The sequence below is a fragment of the Dermatophagoides farinae genome, chromosome 2, assembly GCF_024713945.1.
Source record: "Dermatophagoides farinae isolate YC_2012a chromosome 2, ASM2471394v1, whole genome shotgun sequence".
In the NCBI taxonomy this organism is placed as follows: Eukaryota; Metazoa; Arthropoda; class Arachnida; order Sarcoptiformes; family Pyroglyphidae; genus Dermatophagoides; species Dermatophagoides farinae.
In genome coordinates, this window is record NC_134678.1 from 2548513 (window position 1) to 2575405 (window position 26893).

General features: G+C 29.6%; 1 protein-coding gene across 2 annotated transcripts; it reads right to left on the reverse strand.

The window, feature by feature from the left end:
• Positions 1-122: 122 nt before the first annotated feature.
• LOC124499448 (uncharacterized) lies at positions 123-19115 on the reverse strand. 2 transcript variants are annotated; one of them, XM_075735520.1, is made up of 13 exons: positions 16766-19114; positions 8247-9493; positions 7394-8168; positions 6987-7325; positions 6445-6924; positions 4793-5139; positions 3922-4711; positions 3272-3850; positions 2423-3205; positions 2134-2366; positions 1947-2054; positions 1650-1890; positions 123-1401 (listed from the first exon to the last, which is right to left on the reverse strand). In XM_075735520.1, the coding sequence occupies exons 2-13, from the start codon at positions 9387-9389 to the stop codon at positions 1361-1363; spliced, it is 5859 nt and encodes a 1952-aa protein (XP_075591635.1). In that variant the 5' UTR covers positions 9390-9493; positions 16766-19114; the 3' UTR covers positions 123-1360. The 2 variants fall into 2 exon arrangements, with proteins under 2 accessions (XP_075591635.1, XP_075591636.1); XM_075735521.1 differs by lacking the exon at positions 123-1401 and adding an exon at positions 1533-1585 and having other exon boundaries at positions 16766-19115.
• Positions 19116-26893: the final 7778 nt, after the last annotated feature.

The window sequence follows — 26893 nt, forward strand, 5'->3', positions numbered from 1 at the left end:
TATTAATGTTGTGGATCATTGAATAACACAGTCAGGTTTGTCAATATTTAGTGTAACAATATTTTTTTTCTCTCTCTCACTATAATATATAATATGTAAATTATTAACAATTTTCTAAAAAATTTTTGGGTCATTTTGTTTTTTTATTATAAAGAAATTGAAATTTATGGAAAAACAAATAATGAATACAGCAGTATAACGGGATCTAATGTTTGAATATTCTATATTAGAGAAATTTGAAAACAGAAACAAACAAACAAACAAACAAATAAGCAAAGAAAAAAATGAAAAGAAAATTTAACAAAAATATACATTGTATATATATATGCAGTAATGTGGAAGAATGAAAAAAATTGTTTGAACATTTTAACAAATAGTGAGGATCAATAAAGGAAAAATATAAATTTTTTTATTTTTTTTGAATAACTCAACAGAAACGAAGAAAAAAAAACAATAACAAGTATAGAAAATCAACATTTTGAAACGCTTTGGTTGAATTTCATTTCATTCCTCTATCTTCTCATATGTAAGCTTCATAATTTTTTCGTAATTCTTGTTTTTGTTTGTTTGTTTTTATAACAAGGAAAAACATTTCTGAAAATAGTCATATGTCTGATTTTCATTTTTTTTCATAAGACAAAAAAAACTGAAAATTCACTATTGGTTGATATTAAACATATCATTGATGGTAATGATGAGATGAAACAAACAAAAAAATTCTCAGAAAATCGTAGAATTATTTGATTGGTCAGATTATGGTTAAACATTTGTTTTTTAAAAGTGAGAAAAAAAGATGGATTTAGTTAGAGACAATTCCAATCATCGTTGTCTATATTGGAACTTGTTTTGTTGTCATTTTAATCGTTAATATTGTTTTGATGATTTTAAATCCAATTTGAATGAAGATGCTTGTAACAGATGAAGCAATAAATGAGAATAATAACGATGATTTAAATAAATAAAGCGTCAACTATTTAGTCGATAAAAGTTGGTCATTGTCATCCAAAGCATACTCTGATGCATACTCTGATGCATCTGATGAGACCGGAACGCAGATTATTCATTCATTGAGAGTTCTTGCCTGATAACTAAGACCATTGATTCGAAGATATGTGTGATATAATGATGATGGAGATGATACAAATGAATTTATGCTGCTATTGCGTAATCGTTGTGAAACTTTTGGCTATTGATGCTAATGGTACTGAGCAAAAACACAGGTAACCATAACAACTGTTGCCGATAATGATTTTTGAAGTTCAGTTGATTTTCAATGGAGCAATATATAATATGGCCACCACTTTCAACTGTTTTTTTTGAAAAAATTTTTCAAAATGATCATGATGGATTTTCATTTTTGTCACTGGTCTAATGTTGTTTGGACGCGTTCCGTAGAATGTTCTATAGGAATTTTCAACAAAAACAAAAACAAAAAAAAAGTTCTGACATCAGTAACTATAAGAGCAAAAAAACGACTTATTGGTTCATGGTATTGGTGTTTATTTTGTTGAATAAATAAATAATAATATAAATAAGAGCAAAAAGTTTTATTTGTAAATTAAAAAGAAATGGCCATCACTACCAACTGTTGCAATTATTAATTTAATTATTAAAACGTTATATAAATGCATTAATGATTGTCATATTACCAATTTGAGCTTCATTCTTGATGTTTTGATTGATCATTTTGTTTGTATTTGATTTTCTATTCGATTGTTGATTATTATTCGATGATTGATTCGACAACTGTCGGCTACTTGACGATTGTTGATTATGTGTTTTGATATGTGCTGTCAGATTACCACGATTAGCAAAACCTTTTCCACATGATTCACATTTGAATGGCTTTACACCAGTATGAACACTCATATGACGTTTTACGGTGGATTTCTATTATTGACATAATTTAGAATTAATTCTTTAGAATTACCAAATAATAATCATACCTGTGAGAACTTTTTATGACAAATAGTACACGAAAATGGCTTCTCTCCCGTATGAATACGCATATGAATTTTTATTCTTTCTTTGTCTGCGAATCTTTTATCACAAATCTAAAAACACAATCATTTTTGTCAAAGAAAATATTAATGTTTCATATAAGGATATTCATCAATTGTATGCAAAATTTACCTCACAAGGAAAAGGTCTTTCACCAGTGTGAGATCTGGTGTGACGAGTTAATGATGTCTTTTGAGAAAAACGGCTGTTACATATTTCACAAACGAATGGTTTCTCGCCAGAATGAGATCGTAAATGCAACTGATATACATTTTTGGATGCTAAATTCTTATGACATATGCTGCATTTGAATGGCTTTGCAGGATCTTCCGATTGTAATGGTGGTGGATTTAGATTTCGACCGGCTATAATTCGAATAAAATTAATGATTGAAATTGACATTTCAAATAATATGACTTACCAGCAATTATTTGTGATGCAGAATCCCTAGCAGAAATAACACTGGTATTTTTACCCTTTTTGACTGTAGATGATTTAGCTGAAGTCTTTGTCGCCATAGCCATCGTTACCGGTGTTGTTGTCGCATGAGGTAGAAACTGGCCTGTACCAGACGGCATGAACGTAAACGTACCAGGGCCAGGTGTAACCATATTTGCAACTTGAATTGATTGTTGATGTGGTTGACTGATGTTACTAGTTGCAACCCCTATTGGGACAGCAAATTTAGTGACAGCTCTTGTCGATTGACTGCCCGAAATGTTACTTGGATTTTGAATTATCGAACTCAATATAATCGATCCTGTCGGTATGTTTGGATGAGATACCGAAGCGTTGTTCGTAGATTGTAATGGTTGTAATTGACTGGAATTTAGTGTCAATAATGTAGCTGAAGCATTCGCAGTGCCACTAATGTTTGCGGCTGGTACGGAATGTAATAGTATTTTAGTCTTGCCCAATGTTTGTGTTTGAGGATGCTGACTAATGGGCAATTGACCTGGAGGCAATTGTAACACCGAATAATTGGCAGACACTGGAAATTGTGTTGATCCAGAATGAATCAATGTAGGAGTAGTCGGAGTGCTTTGAGCAACACCCTCATATCCTTGAGATCCAGAAGCGATATGGCATATAGTATTTTGGTAACGATTACTGTTGCCATTATTGTTTAAAGAATCCTTCGAAGAGGTAGAAGAATATTGACGAGGCAACAAGGACTCGTTTGAATGAAAATTTTGTTCCACATCTAAAAGGTGAGCAAATATAAGATATAAAATTTGAAACAATTTATTGATCATCATGCAATACATACTACTTGTGTCTGGAACAAAAGGCTTAATGTCCGTAATGTCTCTTTCAGCTTTGAAACGATGTTGTTGAATCTGTGGTTGTGAATGGCTGGCTGTTGAAATCGTATGTTGAGGATTCAAAGAAAAATTGGACGGAATGATCATGATCTGATTTTGATTGACCACATGTGATGAATGAACTGCTGCTGTTTGTCCAACAGCCGGACTTTTTGAGGCAAACAATAACGTCGGTTGACTTATCGATGTATTAGTGTTGGTACTAGCAGCTGTTGATGTTGAAAAAAATATTTTCTTCGAAGCCGTTGTTACATTAGAGAAATTCATACCGGAAGCTGAAATTTGTTCAGGAGTTGAATCGGTGATCACACACAAAGGGCGTATGGCACCACTTCCAGTTGTTAGTGTCACCGGAATTGTATCAGCTAGATTGTTATTTGGATTATTGTGCGGTACAACCATACATAATGATTGTGATTGTTGAGAATGAGATTCATTTCTTCTTCCTGATATCATTCTTGGCTGCTGCTGCTGTTGTTGTTGATTAATTACATTCAATGATGTCTGATTTTGTGTCGAAACCGCTATAATATGAAAAAATATAAATTATAAAACTAAAAAAAACATTCAAGTTGTTATTTGAAAGACAGATTACCGATTGTAATGTTGGATTGCTGTGGCTGAATTTGTATTTGCGATTGATTTTGTTGTAAGTTGCTAGCTGTTGGATCATATTGCTGTTGCGGTTGTTGTTGTTGTTGTTGTTGGATCGATGCTGTAGATTTGGAATCATTTAGAGAAAAATTTACGTTAACGCCCTGTGATTCCGAATGCGGCACTTGCGACGTTGATGATTGATGTTGTTGTAATTGATCACATAAGCTAACATAGTTGGATGATGTATTTGTCGGATGATGGCCATAATGCACGGGTGGTGGTTGTTGTTGTGATTGTGAAAGTGTCGATGTCGATGACATCAACTGTGGTTCACTGTCACGCATTGTTCCTAGCGCACTAATTGTATCCGTGTTGATTGATTGAGATTGTGGATGAGAAGAATCATTAGAAACTACAACAACGGCATTTACGTTGGTCATCGATGATGAAGATTGTTGTTGTTGTTGCTGCTGTTGATGATTGGTATCGGCAGAAGATACAACAGCCATAAATTGTTGTGATGTTACCTGATGGGCAGTGTTATTATTGTTATCAGTGGTTGTAGATGATGACGTAATCTGATTCGATGATGATGTATTGTGATTCACCAATGAATTCGATGATGCAATTATATGGTATTGATTTTGTTGAGGATGTTGTTGTAATTGATAATCATTAACATCAACATTATTCGATGGTGTGGATGTATTTTCTGCTTGATGACCTATTGGTCCATATAAAATATGACTTCCTGTTCCGGTTTCTGTTTGAATATCCGTTGTAGAAGGCTGCAGTCCACACAAAATGAATAAATAGAGAAAAAAAATTATATCAATTTCAGAAATTACAAAATGAAAAAAAAGACTCACATGGGTACAACTAGAATCGGCAGTTGTTGTAACGGTAGTCGATGTTGAAACACTATTTGAACATTGTGATTGTTGTATAGTAGCAACAGCAACATTGATATTGTTGGACGAAGATAACGAAGATGATGATGATGATGGTGGTGGATGTTGTGGTTGTAGTGAATGTGAATTCTGTTGTTGCTGTTGTTGTTGTGTAGACGAACTAGGCACTTCAATCATTGTTGCTGATGTAACATTACTATGATTCGTTATCGCCGATGATGATGTTGATGTTGATGACAAAATATTATATGTATCAAGCTGTTGTTGTGATTGTTGTTGTAGTTCCAAATTGGTTGTAGATTGAACTATATATGATATTTGTATGTGTGTGATAAAAAAAAAGAAAAAAAATGTGAAATCGTAAATATTTTTTTCTTTTTGTTGAATTATTATTAAAAAGGAAATTGAAATTGTGTACGTTTAATTTTTAAACATACACACATACACACACACACGTGTAACTGATTTTGTGTAGTGATAAGAATTTTTAGATTTTTATATATTTGTATATGAATATGAATATGTTTTCTATTGATTTTAAAATAAGAGATACAAACTATTTGATACTTGTATCGTAGTGAAAGCAAGTAGTAATAATCTGAATCGATAGAAGTACGAAAAACAAACACACACACACACACACACACACACACATCAAATTGGAAGCCATTGATTTTCACATTTCGAGCAAATTTTTTTATTTTGTTTCCCATTCACTACATAGTTATTTTTTGTTTTTGATTCTTTTTTTTTTGATAATCTTTTTTTACCATTCCATTTTATTTATTCTTGAAAAGAATAAATAATTTTCAAACAATTCATAACTACCATGACAGATTTAGGAAAAAAATGGACAATTGATTGATTGATTTCATCATAATCAGATGAATTTGAATCAATTTTCAATACGATATGTTATCACAAAATTCATAGGTAAAGAAAAATCCATAACAAAAAACTCTCTCTGGCCAACTATTCGTTTTTAGTTATGTAAATATAGGTAAATGTATGTAGCTTTTTGTACATTAATTTTTTTTTCTTTGTCATTCATTATTCGAAATCAAAAATGAAAGAGTGATAATCAAATCAAATAAATGAATTTTGAATCAAAAAAAAAAAAAAGAAAAATGCCATCTTTCTTCTAATCAGAACTTCTTTTTAGATGTATGTCTACGGTAGGGTTGCCAGATCGGCCAACGGATTGAGGACAAAAATCTTTTTTATTGGAAAACTCGCTTAATACAGTTTCTGAAAAGGAGGACATGTACTCTTGTCCTCCCTGGGTCTGGTATAATCCTAGTCTATGGTATATATTGCAAAGATTCATATCTTGTTTTTCTATGGCTCATCATTCAGTTTCTTGCTTTTATTTCACTCTTATGATTATTAAATCATCCTATCGAATCAATGATGATGATCGATAAATGTTTTTTCTCCCTCTAATTATTAAAAATAGAAATGAAATAAGATGAAATCATAAACGTTCAGATATCTAATCAGACTTAAACCTAGCCAATTGAAAAAAAAATGTTTCAAATATGCAAAACATTGAAAAGTGTAGAATTTTAGGCCAGGTTTTAGGAAGGTTTAGGCCATAATTCTGAATTTACCAATTTGCTGATGGCCATGATGTTGTTGTGGATGATGATATAACTGTTCCGATTGTTCTAATCCTAATGATTGATCAGCCGTTGCAGTTGATGTTGTTACGGTTGTTGTTGTCGTCAATGATTGTGTTGATGATGTTTGATGATGAGGTATAACAGATTGCTGTTGATTATCGGTGTTAATTTGATGATGATGGTGATGTTGTTGCTGTAACATTAAATTTTCCCGATCAATACCATCACCACCACCACCACCACTATTATGACCACCATTTGAATCACCAGTTTGTTGTTCTTGATGATGGTGTTGATATAAGCTAGTATCATCACTTGAAAGACATGGATTCATCGATTCGATGTTAGGAACGGTTATATTCTGATGTTGTTGTTGTTGTTGTGATTTATCATCATGATTTATCTGTGTTTGCTGTTGTTGTTGATTATGATGATGATGTAATCTTATATCCGAATCACTACTGTAGCCTAATCAATTGAAATTAAGTTATTATTATATGAAGATGAATCTAATTTTGAATGAAACTTACAATCATATAAATTAGTAGGAATCATGGCATTGAGCAATTGATTTGTATCATCATCTTGGTTAGCCACTGAAGATGATGATAATGATGTTATGGTCGATGTAGATGACGATGATGATAATAATTGTTGTGGAATAGACGTTGTTGTATTTGTTGGCTGATATGATTGAGCTGAACCTGATGTCGATGAGAAAGTTGATGTCGTTGAAGCCGATTGTGGATGCGATTGTTGAAGATGAAGTTGCCTTTCAATATCTTTATCAGATAAGTGATGTAAATGTAGCTGCTGCTGTTGCTGCTGCTCAGGAAATTTATGAGATTCCATCATTGTCGTATCTATTGCTACATTAGCGATATCATAGTAAACAAAAAAAAAATTTCATTCATTTTCAACATTCTTTGAAACATACCTGAAGCTATGTATTCACTATTACTCTGATCATTATTTCCCATTTGCTGATAATGATGATGATGGTGATGATGATGACCCGTTGTTGACAAAGTATTTACTGTTGTCGTCGATGATGTTAGAGATGATAAAGATGATTGCTGTTGTTGCTGCGGTTGCATTGGATCTGTAACGACCATCATTGCTGCCGTTATTTCATCATTAGTTATCGTGTGAATGGATGTTGTTTCTGTTGAACCTAATAAACCCACATTGACATTTCTCATTTCTTGTTGCTGTTGATGCGTTCCAATACATGAAGATGATGATTCTTCATGGACAGCGGCAACATCAGTAGCAGCACAGGAAATGTTTTCACAGCTTGATGTTGTCGTCATTAAAGGATTATTATTACTATCATTTGCCATCATAAATGTTTCTGGTTGTTTATTTGGTTGATTTGGATTTTGATACTGATGTTGTTGTTGATGATGATCATTTCCTACAATCGTATTATTAATGCTAGTACCGCTAACATTCTTTCCATTTCCATTCATACGATCAAACGGTTGTTGTTGTTGTTGCGATTGTGATTGTGTGACATAATTATCATTACAACCACCACCACCAACAACAACATTACCGTTATTGCTGATTTCGGAAATTTTTGAAATGGTTTCATTAAACTGAGAATGATGATGCTGCTGCGTTTGTTGAAGTTGTTGATGTTCATAGGAAGATGTTGGCAGCGGTTGTTGCGACATTGAACTTTGATTTTGATGATGAATATGATGATGCTACGATTAAACAAATAATTAGTGAAAAAGAATAGAATTCAATGTCATTAGTTCACTCTTGATTTATGTGAATCATACCTGAGTGGATCCTAATTCATTTATAGTCGTTGTTATTGATGTCGCTTCTATCGTCGTCGTCGTCGTTGTTGTTGTAGCTGTCGGTGGCGATGTTGTTGCCACTGTTGAATAATAATCAATTTTTGTAGAAAAACTATTATCTTGGATTGTATTCAACCTGTTGTCACCACCATCATCATTGTTGTTATCATTACCAGTATTATTATCATTATTAGACAAATTTGTTGTATGATGAACAATGTCTGAATTATTATTATCGTCTTCGGGCAACTGTCCAACAACTGTTGACAAAATATCGGGCGTCGTTTCCTCAAGCAAAACCATTGATGATGGATCAAATAAAAGATAATCGTTGCCTGTTGTTGTTATTGATGATGATGATAATGATTGCTGTGTATGATGATGATTATTATTATTTTCGTTATTATCCGTATCAATACTGGTCACTACAGTTGTATGAATATTGCTTTGCTGCTGTTGTTGGATATAAAGATCCACTTCACTTGTCTTTGACGTATTATGCTGAGGATGATGATGATGATGTGACAACGAAGACGATGATGATGATGACAAGGATGACGATGCAAATGAATGATGAGACAAAAGATCTTGTTCGGATCTTGGTTGTTGTTCTAGATTAATAAAACTTAATATAGGATCCGTATTCGTATCTAATTGTTGATGATGATTGATAGCATCTTTTGATTGTTGTTTTTGACAATTATTATCATTAATTATAATTGAAGAATTTGTCTGCTTATAGGTCGAATGTGATGGTAAATTTGAATCAAATAAATATTCCGAATAATCTTCAATATGACCGGATGGAAATGGTTCAGTTTCAGTATTATTATCCGTTATTGTTGTTGTTGTGGCCACTGCCGTTGTTTGGCCAATTACAGCACCATCATTATCATTTTCATCATCGTTTCCAACTATACGTATTAGACGTGCACCTAAACCTTCTAAAGTTTTTTGCTGTACAATCGTTTCGTCGACTTCTTTCACGATAATTTGTTGATTCGTCGTTTCGTTAACTCTTTCTTTTTCTTTTTCTTCTTCACTTCTTGTACTATGCTCATCACTATGACCCAATGTATTGTATATTATTGTATCCGCTGTTGTTGTCGGTAAATTAGACATAGGTGTAACAACAACAAAGCGTCGTTTATTAAACGATCAATTATTATTGGGCCAATTTTTTTTTATTATTATTGATGAAAAGAATCAATATGAACAATAAAAATCTAAAAAATCAAAAAAAAAAATTAAAAATGAAAATCAATAAATTAATTCTTAATTCAATGAAAATTATTCAAAATTCTATCGGTCTTCTGCTGGATTATTAGCAAAAAAATTGCAAAAGACAAACAAACAAACACATAAATCACCAATTAGTTTTTTTTAATTATTCAATTAGTGCAATTTCGTTTGGTAACTGGTCATTGAAGATAAATAAGTCAATATGGCCAACAAAAACAACAACAATCTTATCATCATTATCATATACAATCAATAAGTTTGAAAAAAAAAATTTCTTAACAAAAACAAAAAAAATCTTTATTTCAACCACACTACTAACATGTTAACGCACATTTTTTTTTCTTTATTTCGTATCTTACTCAACTAAAGTGTGAAACTAGAGAAAAAAAATAACAGTAAAAAACAGACAGCAAACGAAGATAAACGAACATTTTGTAATTGGTTTCGTAATGTCATAGCAAGTTGTTTGTCTGTGTGTGCGTGTGTGTGTTATGTAAATGGGAAAAATCCTTAGTTTTCAGTTTCTCTTTCTCTCTTTTACTGTTTTGAGGTCATTTTTTTTTTTTTTTTATTCTCTTCAGCTCCATTTTTATTGGCGAGATGCTCACGAATGAAAATGTAAGGCAATAAATTTGAAATGGTAAAACAAAACAAAACAAAAAAAAATCCAAAAGATAGTATTTCGGCATGGAAATATAAAAAACGACCAAAATTCACTAGAATTGTAAAATGAACAAAGAATAAAGCAAAAAAAAAACTGTATGTGCGTGTCAGAATTAACAATCGGTTTATTATTCTTCGTTGAGAGAAAAAGAGAGAAAAAAACAGGCACTATTTTGAGAACCTCTCAAGAAGAATGAACAGCATTTTACAGAGAATATTTTTGCCTTTTTATTTTTGAATTATTAATATGAAAAAAATTCTTTAAATCACATAATAAAGTATAGTTGTATTGAAATGAAATGATTCCTAGAATAAACTCATCGAAAGACGCGTGATGATCAGGTCAGTATACATATAGTTATGAATGACCAAATATTTGACGATAAAAAAAAAGATGAAACAAACAATGTTTTTATCGATGCAAAAAAAAATCATATTAAATTGGGATTAATCGATTAGAAATTGAAATGATTTTTTGTTTTACATATTGATCTATTTTTTCTATGTATTAAAATATCTGGTGCGGTTTTTTTCCATTTTTTCTCTTTCGTAGACAAACTATACATACAATATGGTTCAATACCGGAAAAATTTACAAAAAAAACGACTATTTGACAAAAAAAAGAGGAACGAAATTATTATGTATATATTGAACAAAAAGAAAACAATTAGAAAATGAAAGTCTGAATGAAAAGTTTTTTTTTCTAGTTTCAGTTAAATATTTCAAGGTTATTTTCATGAAATAGTAAAAATAATATTAACAAAACGGAATGGACAAAGATGGATCTCACTGACTTTTTAATTTCAATTCATTCATCATTTATTCATGATTGATTAATCCGTTGATTTGCATTTTTTTTTCTATCTTACTTCTTGAGGATAAATAAATGAATTTTTTTTTTTGATCAGTTTAAAAAATGATTTTATAGATAAAAATCTTTCTCAATTCAATCTCTCTCTCTCTCTCTCTCACTCGTGTTTTTTGATGTTTTATTTTTTACATTTGTTTGTATTTCATAAACAAAAAAAAATCAAACGAACGAACGAACAAACCGGACCAGTCAAGATAATGAATGTGATTTTTTGATTCAATTTCACAAGATCATTTTACACGGCTAATTATTGAATATATGTTCCAAAAATATTCGTCTTCGAAATGATTTTCTATTTTCTTTTGATTTTTTTTCTACTGATTGCCAAAAAAATGACGGTAAGATCAAAAACAAAAACAAATAGAGCGCAAATGAATTGTGACAAATGTTGCAAAAAATCAAATTGAATGAATGCAAAGTATAGTGAGATAGAGCTGAAAAGAAAGGAAAAAAATCACAGATATGATGAAAGAATAAAATGTTTTTTTTTCGTGATGCATGTGAATGATTGGCTCAGATTTGTCGTTCAACAAAATGTTCGAAGACAAAAAAAAAGAATTCAATTCTTTTTTTTCCTATCGGAATTTGTTTGAAATAAAAAATTTTGACGTTGATTTTTTCCGCACAATAAAAACAAGAAGAACAAAAAAAATTGAGTGATCGATGTGATCTACTTATACTAATCGGTTCAATAATCGACTGATGATTTTGTGATGTTGAAGTATGATCCTTACATTTTCGTAATAATTTTAATGATGATGATTCAAGCAGTAGTTTAATGTTGATGACGACGATGACAGTTATAGGTTTATTTTGCTTCAATTCTTTTCTTCTTTGTTTTTTTTTGTTCAAAAATAGCAAATCAAATGCAACTCAACAACCGAGAAGAAAAATTAGAGATGATGATGAATCGTGATTGAATAGAATTCTTTGGAATCTAATTCTTAAAAGAATCGATCGTTTTTTCAATATGTCTACATGTGTGTGATGGCTTATAATTTTATTTTCAATTCTTCATTCTTCGCATATCAAAGATCTAGGAAAATTTTTCACTGACAATGACAGTGTACATACATAGAGAATTTTGATGATAATACAATCAAACAAAAAAAAAAGAAAAAAGATTTTCGAATATGAATGTGTCACTGTTTTTTTCCAGTCTAAATAACTAATTTCATTATTTCAACAAAAAATCACTATTGTCGAGCACCGATTAGTTCGCACAAAGAATAATAATATGATGAAAATATTATGAATCATATGAAGAATTTTAAATTTCAGCATGGGATGATTTATTTAAAAATTGATGATAATTTGTAGCAATTGAATCTGAAGCATATACCTGTATATGGCTGAAATTAGAGAAAAGAAACAAAACTAATTATGAAGAATCAATTTTAAAATAAATCCATTGTATCCATTCAATCTCAAACATCATAATCATCGATAACAATGGGGAAAAAAAAGGTTCAACGAAGAATTATTATTATTTCTTCAAGGTCAATTACAATAATGAGTACTGGGTATAGAGAATGATTTTTTTTTTTGGAAAAAAAAGAATATGATGCCAAATTGAAGCTATGATTAATCATTATTATTGTATTGATAACATCAACAACATTCATCAATCACTGTGTATACTGTAAAAACAAACAAACGAAACGAAACGAAACGAAACATAATGGATTTAAATTAGATAAAAATGTTGATGAATTGAAACCTGAAAAAAAGTATAAAATACATTGATATAAAAAATTGATGACAAAAAAAACAATAGAATTGTCAGGAATTTTTTTTTGTTTTGTTTCTTTAAAGAAACTATTTTCCTACACACACAGGGATTAAATTAAAAAAAAAAAATTTTCCCATTTCCATCGTTTTGATAATGAATCTATTTTCAGTTTCATTTTTCATTTTATCGACAGCCAACTTTAGGATCATGGTCATTTCTTTAACTTCCATTTTATTTTTATTTTTTTTTTCTTTCATTTGCGACATTTCGTTGTCATCAAAATTGTTAAGTGTCTGAAATAGGTCCATACAAACAGCAACAACAACAACAAAAATCTCTTCCAATCACTGACTTTGATAATGATAGATGCCATAGCTGGAGGTCCTCAAGGACAGGACGCCATTCTATATATCTCAATATTGCTCGTTCGCTCTTTTTTTCCAATTAATCAATCAGCCAGTCAAGCTTAACGGTCTCTTTATTATCTTCAACAATTTATTTATTTTTTTTCTAACAATTTCACAATTTACAAACTTGGTCATATTGTGTTAGATCAAAATGTAGAAATTGGAAAAAAAATTGAGAATTTTATTTGAGTGTTTCTGTGTGTGGACATTTAAAAAAAAATCACTGGAGAAATCAAAGTCAAGCAAAAATATTTATTAATATTGTGAATCTATAAATTGACGGGCAAAAAATAAAGAAAAATCCATAATCAATAGCCATAAGAAATATTGTCAACACCACCAACACCACACACACATAAGTCATTTACAATTCAATCATCCATCACCAATACTTCGGAAATAGTCTTAATGATAAAGAAAGGGGAAAAAAATTTGACAATGGAAACAAAAAAAAAACATCACTATGCAATGTTATGATGATGAGCAATGATGCATTTCGAGAATTATTTGCCATCATCATGATTAAACATAATCACAAAATTTGATCAAAACGCAAACGAAAGTCTAATTGATGATGATGATCGATTGGCAATGAAGGTCGAAAAATTCATCCCCTTTATAAGGTGGGGAAGCTAGCAAAAAAAAAAAATATGAAAAATATGGATGATATAAAAATTAGAAAATCACAAAAAAACCTGCCATCATCAGTTGATTTTTTTCTGACTTGGAAAATGAAATAAAAATGAACAATTTTTTTCCATTTTCTAATTCAGAAATCGGAATTTGAAACTGGCCAATTAAATGATCATTATGAAGATGATGATTGCGTAATCGAAAATATATTCCATCATCAAACATAAACAATCAAAATGAATGGATCAATGACTGAATGGATGAATGAAAGATCATAGACATCGACTATACAACAAACACATACATTTTACAAACATTTATCCGGTGCTATTATACTACTACATGTCAATAACAACAACGATAACAACATCACACACGCACAGGAAATGTATAGGAATGGAAATTTTCAATTCTACTAAAAAAAAGCGATGATATATTCTCAAACCATGTGCCCAAACAAGTCATCAGTAAAATCAAACAATCAACACTAGTAGAAAATTTTCTATAAATGAATTTTATTTCTAAATGGAATGGGAAATAACAAAATCATATATAATAATTTATTTATCATAAAACAAAACAAAACAAAAAAGAATTTTAAAAAAATCAATCAATCAATATTTATCTATACGAGAATCATTTTTCAATGCAAAATCCTTAACCTTTTTCCACATCATTTTTCATTGTCATTAATATAAGCGAATGATGCTGATGATGATGATTTGTTATCATTATAAAAAAAAATGAAAATATTTAACGGTTTAAGCAGATTCTTTTTTTTCTTACTATCCATCCATCCATCCATACCATTCTTTTCGATTCAATTCCATACACACACACAGTATGAACATTTTCTTTTTTTTCCATTTACACTCACAAAACACACATTGCAAATCTTCATCAATGATGATGATGAAGATGATAAATAATAATAATAATAATGATATTGAAGGTGACTCTCATCCACTCTCACTCTCTCTCTCTGTTTCTTTAACACATACAAATGTTCTTTCATTCATTTATTCCTTTCATTCTATATTCATCATCATCATCATCATCATCATCATCATCAACAACAACAACAACAAAATAACTAGCTACAAGGAGCAAGAAAAAAAAGCAGTAGCAATTGTGCGAAGAAAAAATTTTTTTAGGTTTTTGGCTACGAAAACGGTAACCAAACAAAGAAAGGAAAAAAAATTCAAAAATCACCCTCATAATTGTAACCGGAATAATTTTTGTTTGTTTGTTTGTTTTTATTAGATTTATTTTTCTTCTGGCCTACACAAACTACACAACAACCACAACATACACATTATTATTATTATCTATATTTTCAATGCATTCATTATATTAGAAACAAAACAAAAAAAATATTCTACACATTTTGCTGACGCGTTCGTTAAGTGTTCATACAAGTTTGGCTCAGAATGAGAATTGGAATTAAAAAAAAAAATTAAAAATGATGAAGAATTATAATCGGCTTTAGTTTCTTTTCATAATCTTTTTTTTTGTTCTTTCATTTTGTCTGCAATGTATAGGTTCTAAATATTATGATCTGTATATATCAACGGTGAATGCAATATATGAAAGAAACAAAAAAAAAAAAAAAAGAAATATCAAACCGAATCCAAGAAATATTCTGAGAAAAAAAAAATCATTTCAATTATGGGGCAATTTTTTTTTCCTTGCAAACATTTTTTTTCTCTCAATTCGAGGAAAAAAAACGAAAGTCTTTTTGGTCGATGGAATCTTCTTTTTCTACCTTTCTCTTTTTTTCTTCATATATATATATATATTGAAAGAAATTAACAATTGTGAATCCAGATTCGACCTCGGTTGTACTTGGTGTTGTTGATTTTATATTCAATGAAATAGCTTGTTTAAAAAAAAAATCACTAACGTTTCCTCATTTATGACTAAATAAAATTTTCTATTTCGAAAAAAAATTTGTCATTTTTTTTCACTGCCATGATCATCATCATCATCATCATCATCTTGATCAAACCATCAACCATTCAACAACAACAACAACAACAACAACAAACGAAACATAATTTGAAAAAGAAATGAAACAATAAAAAAAACAAAAAATAAAATAAAATAAAAACACTACTTGACATAATCGGTTTGATTTTTTACAAAGCACTTTCTCTCTCTCTCTCTCTCTCTGGTAGCTATCGCACATCAACATTCAGTAGTAGAATTCCATTTTTATATTCATACTACCATAATATCTACAAAAAAAATCCATATATTCCTTAAATACAAACATTGATGCCAATATTATAATTCATAAATATGCCTAGGGTTTTGTTCATGGCACCATTATAGAAAAACAATACAAGAATGAAAGAATGAGATGATTTGTGGCAATGTTTAAAAATGAACATTTGAATTTTCTTTTTTTTTTACACCTCTATTTTAGATTCAACAATTTTAAATTGGAAAACAAATAGGAAAAAGGAAAAAAACCATTTTTATGATAAGATGAAAGATAGACCGTTTAATGTGGAAATAGAGAGAGAGAGAGAGAAAGAGAAATGAAAATAACTGGATTCTTAAGAAATGAAATTTTCTCCTTTCCTCTTTTTTTCTATCCTTCTCTATCGTTTTTTCCCTGTGTGTGTGTGTGTGTGTTCAATTCGCAACATTGGCCATGATGTGTGTTCGATTGAATATATAATGTGCGTGTGTGTGTGTGTGTGTGTGTGTATGGTTGATCATCTGGTGATGATTGACCATGGCAATGAAAATTTTTTTATAATCATTTTTCTGTATCCAAAACAACTCCAAAAAAAATCATTATCATTATCATTCATGTTTAAGACAATTTTTTTTGTGTTAGCTTAAGCAAAACAAACATAATGTGGTGTATCAAAAGCAAAAAAAAAAGACTGGCTCAAAATTATGACAAAAGGATGTATTTAAAAATAAACAAAAACTTACCATTAATTAATAATATGAATCCATCATTAACACACACATGAATTGCTGATTGATGGTGGTGATGATTATTATTGAAAATTTTGTAGAAAAAAAACAAACAAACCAAATACATTTGTTGTTATAGTCGTCGTCGTCGTCGTTTTTTCTCTTTAGGTTATGTGAAAGTTCAAACATATGAAAACATCTGATATAGAAGAATCGTTAACATAATCAAACTCATCATCATCATCATCATCTTCCCTTCAAACATAACATTACAATAGGTAATAATAATGATTTAATATTAAAGCATCACAATTTATCAAGGGAAAAAAATCTTCGATCACAATAGCATATATATATATATATAGACACTTTCATAACAATCAAAACTATATCACAACACAATGATGTACTAAACACAAATGATGACCTCGTTTTAGATTATATTGGAGGTTGACCATTAGAATTCATTAATTTGATCCAATGTGGTGGATTCTTTATTGAAATTTGATTTTGGTCAAATCAATTGAAAAACTTTGATTATCGATTTCAATAATATATTCTAGTTGAACATGACGGAAATATTTATTTATTTTTCTTTTTTTCAACAACAACAATAACAACAAAACGACAAAAACAAAATGAACAACCAACAAAAAAAAAGAAAGAACAGAAAACAAAAAAAAACAAAAACAAAGAGGATAAGAAAAAAATGCGACAAGACTTGTGAAACACAATTGATAATAGGATTCACGGGAGTGAATAAAAAAAATGAACGAAAAAAAAAACAACAAACGCCAACGACAATAAGGAGTGATGAAGGAAATTTTTTTTTTTTTTTTTTTTTGATGGAAATCACAATACATACACACACACACACACCAGATATCATGAAATTGAGAGACGTTAGTGTTGGTGATGATGGTGTTATTGTTGATAGTGATGGTTATAGGATTTTTTTTTGTGTTTGTGTGTGTTTATGGGGGGGGGATTAAAGGAAATAGGATAGGACCAAATTGAAGATCATCAAAATGGATTGGGTTTTTCTTGTCTTTTTTTTCGATTTCGAATGTTTTTGTTGTTGTTGATTTCGGGTCGGATAAACACACATACACACACCACCGACGCCAACGTAGTCGTCAAAAATTCGAGGAAAAGCTTGAATCCGAGTCAAAATCAGTAAACCAACCAAACAAACACACACACGCACACTTAAACAGATACAGGCAAAGAATCCAAATTGGCTGCTTTTTTTTGTGTGTGGACATTGATGGTTTTTAGATATTTGAGAATGAGGAATGGCAATGGTTATAATGATGATGAGTTGTGCTGATTGTTGTTGGTGGTGGTATATACATTTATCATCACTATTGGAACTCGTTGTGTGTGTGATAGGATGAAGAATGATTGAAAACGACAACAACAACGACAACGGCGACGAGGATGAGGAGGAGTAAGGAAAAAAACGATCATCAATGTCAATGATAATTTTGTATATAAATTCACCGCTACAACAATCGGTAGTAGCAAATATTTAATGCTATATAGGACCAAAATTAATTTTGATGCAGAGATATATCCACATCATTGTATGTGGGAGCCACAAGATGATGATGGAAAAGGAAAGGATACACAGAACATAGTAAATTTGGCACCAGTTAATATAATTGAGATACGTTTTATGATCCCTATACCACCACCACCACTACCACCGCTACCAAAATCATGATGATCGATCTTTTTTTGTTTCGCTGTGTTGATGATTCCTAACGAATGAAGGTGATTATGGTGGTTATGATGATGATGATCATCAAATGAATTGACAACATACGCGTGCGTACGTCGTGTGTATTTGTGTGACATGCAATGCGACTAATATATATACAGTTATAATATAAAAAATTGTCGTCATTATCATCATCAAACATTGAATTTATAAGATTTGCATCGCTATTCAATGATCGTTAATGATAATGATGATGATGATGATGATGATAAGGAGAGTATTTCTTTGTTTTGTTGATCGTTTAAAAAAAAAATATTAATTTGTTGAATAGGTGTATAACACAGAATTTGAAAATTTGAAAATTCATGTATGTTGTGATCCAATCAAAAGTCATTCATTAATTCTTTTATTCCATTTGATGCAAGGGAAGCACCAATTCAGGTTTGATAATTTAAATTTTTTTTTTTAGTCGTAGAAATTCATTATTATTATTTATCATCATACGATGGTTGGTGCTGGCAGCATTCAATCGTAATCATCATAATCATTGGTTAAATCTGCTGTGTCTATATAGATATCATATAAATAACACGAAGAAAACATATACACACACACACATGTCATAAACACATTGAGATCCATGAATCGAATGCGTCCATGCATTGCGAACAACAAAATTTTGTCGAAGTAGGAGAATGAATGAATGAATGAATGGAAAAAAAACGTGAGCAGAAAAAAAATGAAGAAAACTTGGCGCCCAATATATGATTCTTATTCGAAATAATAATATGTCAGTTTAGAAAAAAAAACGAAAAAAAAAAATCAAAGGTAGTAGTTTTGTTGACAATGTTGTGTGATTGAACATTGGATCTGAAAATGAAATTGAGAGTAGTGTGTGTGGTTTGCTATACTATACTGAAAGAGAAAGGGAGAGAGAGAGAGAGGTTATGAATACAGTGCAAACTCTATTCACATAGTAGCAGAAATTATTTTAATTTTAATTTTTTTTCAATATTTGGAAATTCAAATTAAGTTTTTTTTTTTTTTTTGGTTTATTTATCTGGACTTTATAGAACTTTTGATTTTTTTTTCTTTTTGAAAATCGATAATAACCAATCGATTTTCTCAAGATGTAATAATCTCTTTTAGATGTAAATCATATTCATATTTCATCATCATCATCATTATTATTTTCACAAGAAAATATCAAGTAGAAAAATGAAGAAAAAAAAATTCGATTTCTCAATATGAAAAAAAAAATAGTTTTTAACGAAATTTATCATGGAAAATTGATAAAATAAATGAAACTTTTTTTTCTGTCAGACACAAATAATTATAAAAATCAGCTAATATAATGAAGGTGATAACGAGTTATTATGTGTATATTATATGAACGATAATATTTAAAAAAAATAGAAAAGGGGCATAAAGAAAAAAGGGGGCAATGGCTTAAATTTAACAACAACAACAACAGCAACAACAACAACAATCATAACCGTCTACGTGTCGCTAAAATTAAAAAAAAATCCGTTTTTTTTCGTTTAAATCCTTTTTATCCATAATTTTTTCTGTTGTTGTTGTTGTATAACAAAAGGCTACTGCTGCCACGGTGGTATAATAATTTTTTTTACTTGTTCATTTGTTGTTCAATTAACAAAAAAAATTAAAAAATAAAATCCACACACAAGGACAGGAATTGACACAGTTTTTTTTTGGATGAATTCATGGAAAATTCAACCAATACTTATTCAGTGATTAAAACATTATGGAATGAAAATGGTTTCTAGTGTCAAAATGGATGGTAAATCTTTCAATTATCATTATGTCTATTTGTAGCATTTTATTATTGAACTTGTTACGAATCAAAATCAAAGAAAAAGAGGGTGGAGGACAATTATTGGTAATTGATTTTTGTTTTGAACACAAATTGAAAGTAAGACAGTGTAGAGTGAGAAAACATTGTTCCAATATTATCAGTTTACTAATGATCTAATTGCTAATTGTTGTTTGTTTGTCTAGGTCATTTTTGTTTGTTACATGTCTTGTAAAAAATTGTTTTAATCAGATATCCGTTTTCTCGTAATCGCAAGATCCGTTTCGATAATAATCCAAAGTCCCGTGTAAATGAAACACTAACATAGACATAACATTTCATCATTTAGGGTACTTAATAATTGTCGATGATGATGACCTGATTATAAATAATCAATGTTAATTCTAAATCAAAAGGCGCCATCTTTGGAATCTGATTTTCAAATGTTGAAATATAGAATTGATTTATTCATCATATATATTTATTTCTAATATAAAACACAAGAGGGCTTTAGTTTCATAAGAATTTTTTTTCTGTATTCGAAAGAGTTTAACAGTTTACAGATATATATCATTAGAGATGAAATAAAAAAAAAATCCGAATTGATGCAACAGGTACGATTTGACTTTTATACATGGAAATCATCAATATTAATATTTCGGTACTAGTCGGTTGATCGGTACATCTGGATTCACACATTTGTTGTTGTGCTACAAAAGGTCAGCCTTTTGGATCTGTTCATAGAGGATAGGATCGAATGAAATAGAGAAAAAAAAACAGCGTGTTCATTGTCGAATGTTTGTTGATCATCGTTTGGAATATGAGTGGCAATGTTATTCGAATTCGATTCGAGTTTGAATTGAAAACAATAAAAAACTTTTAATCAACAAACGAAAATCGTTATTCGAATCGATTTTGATTTTTTTTTTCATTGCTTATCATCATTTTTAGAAATATTTCCATATTCATTGTCATCAATTCGTTATAAATTGTAAGTATGAAATTAGATTTTTTCTAGTCTATAAATTTCACTGGTAACTTGTATTCCTGTTGTTTGGTGTGTTATACATTCATAATGTTTGCATGATTCTATTTATTTATGGAATTTGTAGATTTTTCATGATCGAATTCTTTTCATCATTCTTCAGGCTTCGAACATTTAATCTATATATAAATGAAATTGATAATAAGACACAAGTACAACAAGCATAAATTTCGATTGAAATCATCGGCGTCGACGCAAACTGATATATCTGATCCCGGGAGTCATCATTATTTTTGTCGTTGCTTCCACTATGAACAACGTAACTAGTCAAAGTTTTTTTTTACCGTTATACCCGAAAATGTGTATATAATGATAATTGATATAAACAAAAAGGCAAACAAAACATCATTCACAACTATTAGGGCACACGAATCAAAACCAAAAAAAAATGAGAATTTTTTTTTGTTTTCGCTCATTTCGGTAGATGATTCTATCCTGTGTGTGTGTGTGTGTGTGTGTGTGTATGTTTGTGCTCTCTTTCTGGTATTTGTAATATTTTGTCTTGTGATTTTTTCATTCAATTCTGTTAGATGAACAAACGAACATAGAAATGAAAAAGAATTTCATTTAAATTTAAAGGACAAACAAAAGTTCAGAAGAAAAATTCCTATCAAATCGAAGAGCAGCAATTTGAAATGAAAGTGAATCATTCTACCAGAAATTATATCATCATTTCAAAAATAAAATAAAATGTTTGTTCATGTATAGCACTGCCACATTTCATACAATCTGTATCCTTTTGTTTTTTAATTTTGTTGGATTTTCCAATCATCTTTCCATATAGTTATTATTATCGATTTCACCATCATCAACAACAACAACAACAACAACAAGACAAAAAAACAATATATAATCAAGCTGCCATATTTGTGTGTCTATTCTATTTTATATATTAATCAATCAATCTCCTATACCTTTATAAGAGCTAATAATCGAACGAACCTTGATTTTACCATTTGTATGAATGATATGCACATGTCTGTTTTCAATAAATCGTATACATACATAATAACAATTGTTAATTGATATTATTGGGATATATACACGTACATTATCTGATATTATATGATTTGATAATCTTTAAATGGTATAGAAAAGTGAGAAAAGGAAAAATAAAAATAAAAATTTCCGATTCCAACTATTCCACGCGTACTATGTACATCATCATTATTGGGTTATCATTTAAAAAAAACAACAAAAACAAAAAAACGATATCAATCATTTTTTATTTGTTGAATAAAATTTTCGTAGAATTTAATTCTTTGAATTAATTCACGTATTCAATTTGATTCAACAGGTTTCAGAAATTATTAACGCCAGAAATAAAAACAGACCATAATTTACTTATCTTTTTTTTGTCTTTTCTTTGATCTCATTATATCCTCTTTCTTTCTTTTTTTCCCCAATCTAGCATCTTGAGGATTTCCATTTCTCTCTCGCACATTCACTATCATTCGTTTGGCTCTATAATTGCTTATTTTTGTCCCTCATCTTATCATTATCATCGTCATCATCATTATCATAGACGACGACAATCATCAACCACCGGATTGCTGTATGTTTGTGTGTGTGTGTGTATTTACTGTGGCGTCGATGAATCAATCGATTTTTTCTGATCTGTTTCTTCTGTCTGTTTGTACCTGTGTCTGTTTATGTGTGTGTGTGTGTTGAATGAAATTGAATGTAAATCAATTATTGGAATGAATGATAAATAATTGTCGCATTCTTACATATTACAATTTGTTGTATGTGTAAACTATTTCTTTTTTTTATATTCAAGCCAATCGATAAGTGAATCAACACCATTCATTTCAAATTCCCATTGATCACGATCAATCAATCATCGTACATTATTGTTGGTTTTTTATGGTTTTTTTTCTATTACATCGAATGAAAAAAATATTGCCATCAACATCGTCATATTCTTTGTTCAAAAAATTTCATTTATCATATATATTGATTGATTCGAATTAATGGATAATAATAATTTACATCTGTATCAATATAATCTTTATATTCATCGACTATCACTACCACCACCATCATCATCATCATCATCATCATCTTTATTGTATCACAATCAACACTTAGTAGATTATTTTGACATTAAAAAAATCTTCAATTTGTTACATTTATTCAAAACATTCATACTCCAATAACAGATAGAGATACAATTTTTTTTCACAATTTATTTGCCATTTGTTTTTCGTTTGGTTGTTTTTTTTTTTGTTGTCATTTGGCTAATCAAGAAACACTAAATCATTGAAAACATTTGAAATCCTTCAATTCATCAGTCTTTCCAATTTAAAATCATTATATTACATCATTCATAAATCCGTTATTATACATACCACAAACTTCAGATATACCTCATCATTATCATCATTTTTTTTCATTATGATCTGAACTTGATAATACTGAACTGTGATGATTATTTGAACTCTACCAATCGCTTAAACGAGTTTAATTTTATTCAAACAAAATAGATTGTGATTTTCATTTTTTTTTTTTTTTGAATTACTATTTCATCAAATTGGTCTATTTGAAAGCCTATCAGCATCATCATAATCATCGATCATTCATTCATCTTTATTTTTATTCAGGTAATTTTTATTCATATGAATCATAATGTTCACAATGTGTTGTTATATTCGTCAAATTTTAATTGTGATTGATTGATCTCTTCAATCACAATCAAAATCTTATCGAAATTGAGTTTGAGTTTGTATTGTTTTTTCTTTCAAAAATCCAAACGATAAAATCGATAGTCTCAACAACAGGTTCTAAGATCCTTTTCCTGATTTGTGTTTATAGATAAAATCATTTCTAAATTGAACAATTTTAGATGTAGGTGTAGATTAATTTTGTCAATGGGAGAGAGATTACACAAATAAAATTGTAGGGAAAAAAACAAATTTTTTTTTACCTTGTCAGGTAAACGAAACAAAAACATAAAAATTGTTTTCAACAACAAGATATCGACAATCTAAATCGATCCATTTGAACAAACAAAAAAATCTATGCACTGTAGAAAACTTAAGGCTACTATTGATCTTTATTATTGGATGTTTTGTATATAATTTCTGTTTCATTATCATTTGATATCGATTATTATTTTGATTTCATTTTAATTCCATTTTCGTTCAATTAAACATCAAATAAACAAAATAGACTTGAAAAACGAATTGTATTGAACTCAAACTACAAAATTCATCATCATCATCATCATCATCATCATTATTCTCATGGTGTTGAAATATGAAAACATGAAATCTTGGAACTTGATTTTTTGAAAAAAAAACTTTTTTTTAATGACTTTTTATGAACTTGTTTTCGAATTTTTTCATGCTTGTAGTTTGTCGAGTTTTGTTGTTGTTGTTGTTGTTGTTGTCTTTTCATTATTTTGACCGTTGTCAGTTTTCAAATATAAATTTGAAAATGCTAAACAAGCAATGACAACAACAAAAATATATTCATTTCTTATTTGATGTTTTGTTTATGTGATGAACTATTTCTACTTAATTGATATTTGTTGTTAATTCTTTGAACACCATGTAGTCATCATCATCATCATTAAATATATTTTATTAAATGGTGATAATACGGCTGAATGTCTTATCTTTTTTTGATTTATTCAAACATTCTAGGAAATTTTATGATGATAATCATGATATTATTTACCGGAAATATACATTTTCATTATAAGATCCTATCGTTTATGAACGGCCAATATTTATGTCCATCATTTATCATGATGATGATTTGATGATTGGATTTTTTTTTCCTGATATAATTTGAATGGTAAATATATTATTTGTGCACACACACACACACATTGTCATGTATGCAGCGGATACAATATGATATTAAAGATTCTTTCTTTTACGCATGTGTATTTCAAAATCAATCTTTGGATTTTTTTTTAAACGTGTACCTTTATTTTTTATGTGTATTACGGTGCGCAGCAGCAAACCACATTTGCACAATATCATCGTTTGGTTATTTGGTATTCAACATGGTTTTTTTTTTGTTGCATGTGTTGGAAGCTGAAGACTATAGCTGTCTGATTGAATTCGATTTTCTTGCCATGTATGCATACACGGCATTGTGAACAATATAGAGTGGAGAATGATTTTGGATGGGAAGAATGATGGTGGTGCGTGTGTTTGACGATGATGATGATATTATGGCAACGTGTTGGCCCTTGTGTATTTTTCTACAATTTTTTTCATTGGAATTCCAGGTTCGGATAATAAATTGTTTATGATTCGATTGGATCATTGTGTTTTTGAAAAAATTGTGATCCTAATTTGTTTTTGTGTGTATAAACAGTTGTGTGTTGTGGTTTTTTTAATTTCTAACAACCATCCTGGAATTTATTCAATCAAATGATCTCTCCATTATTACTTCTCAATTTCATTTGGTTAATTTTCATTTGGAATATTCCTAAAGGAAGTGAAAACAATTAAATTTCCGTAAGTTTAATCTCTATAGATTTTTATTTCATTTTGTATTTGTGTGTGATTTTGTTGGATTAAATTAAATCATCATGAAATTGATGCAACTTTTATTGATTTATTTTACACATGGCATTCAATATTTCTCTGGAGGATGAGGATTTCCGTTTTGTATTTTTTTTGCTTTATAGTTTTAGTTCATTTTCGATATTGGCAGAAAAAAAATTGAATTCTTTACGATTAGATTTGAAATTCATTTCTTTGGCACAGAATTGTAAGTAGAGGGTTCAAAGACATGTTGTTGTTGTATACGACTAGTTTTTTTTTGTTTTAAATAATTGATTGGCTTTAGGCTTTTATATATTATCATATAATAATAATCCTTTTCTTCCCCCCTGTCTATCGAGAGTGTGTGAATCAGGTTTTTCAAGAATATTATCTTGTTGCATAATAATAATAATAAAAAGAATTATTATGATCATTCAAAATATTATGACTAAAGGATTATTAATTGTGTTTCTTATTCTGATTTTATTGTGCCAATAGGAAAAGAAAATGTTCATTAGATCAATTTGAAATTTTATTTTTTATTATGCATGTTCTCGATATATTTTTTATTAGATAACAACAAGAAGACCTGTTAGATATAAATCTAATATGACAGTTGTTGTATAATAAAACCACGCGGTTAGTTCCAACAAAAAAAAAAAACATTTGGCATGCATGGTGTTTGTATCCCGGATAAACGTTTTTATTTTCAAACAGCATGCTTGTATTTTTACCACGGGAAACTTGAATTCGAATAATATATATATTGTGAAAAGGATATCTGGAACCAATGATGATTGAGCCTTTAATGATACTACTACCATCATTAAAGGTAGTAGTATATATAATTGGTTGTTGTTACAATAATTTGTTTGATACATTGAAATTTTTACTGCTTCTTTTATGTTCTTTACAAAACATATTTTTATGCTATTCCTTCTCAAAAGGTAGTGGTATTTAATTTTATGAAAAAAAAATAAAAAACTATGAAAATGATGATGAAGAGCAAACACATGCACAAAAAACACACACACACACACACACACACACACACACA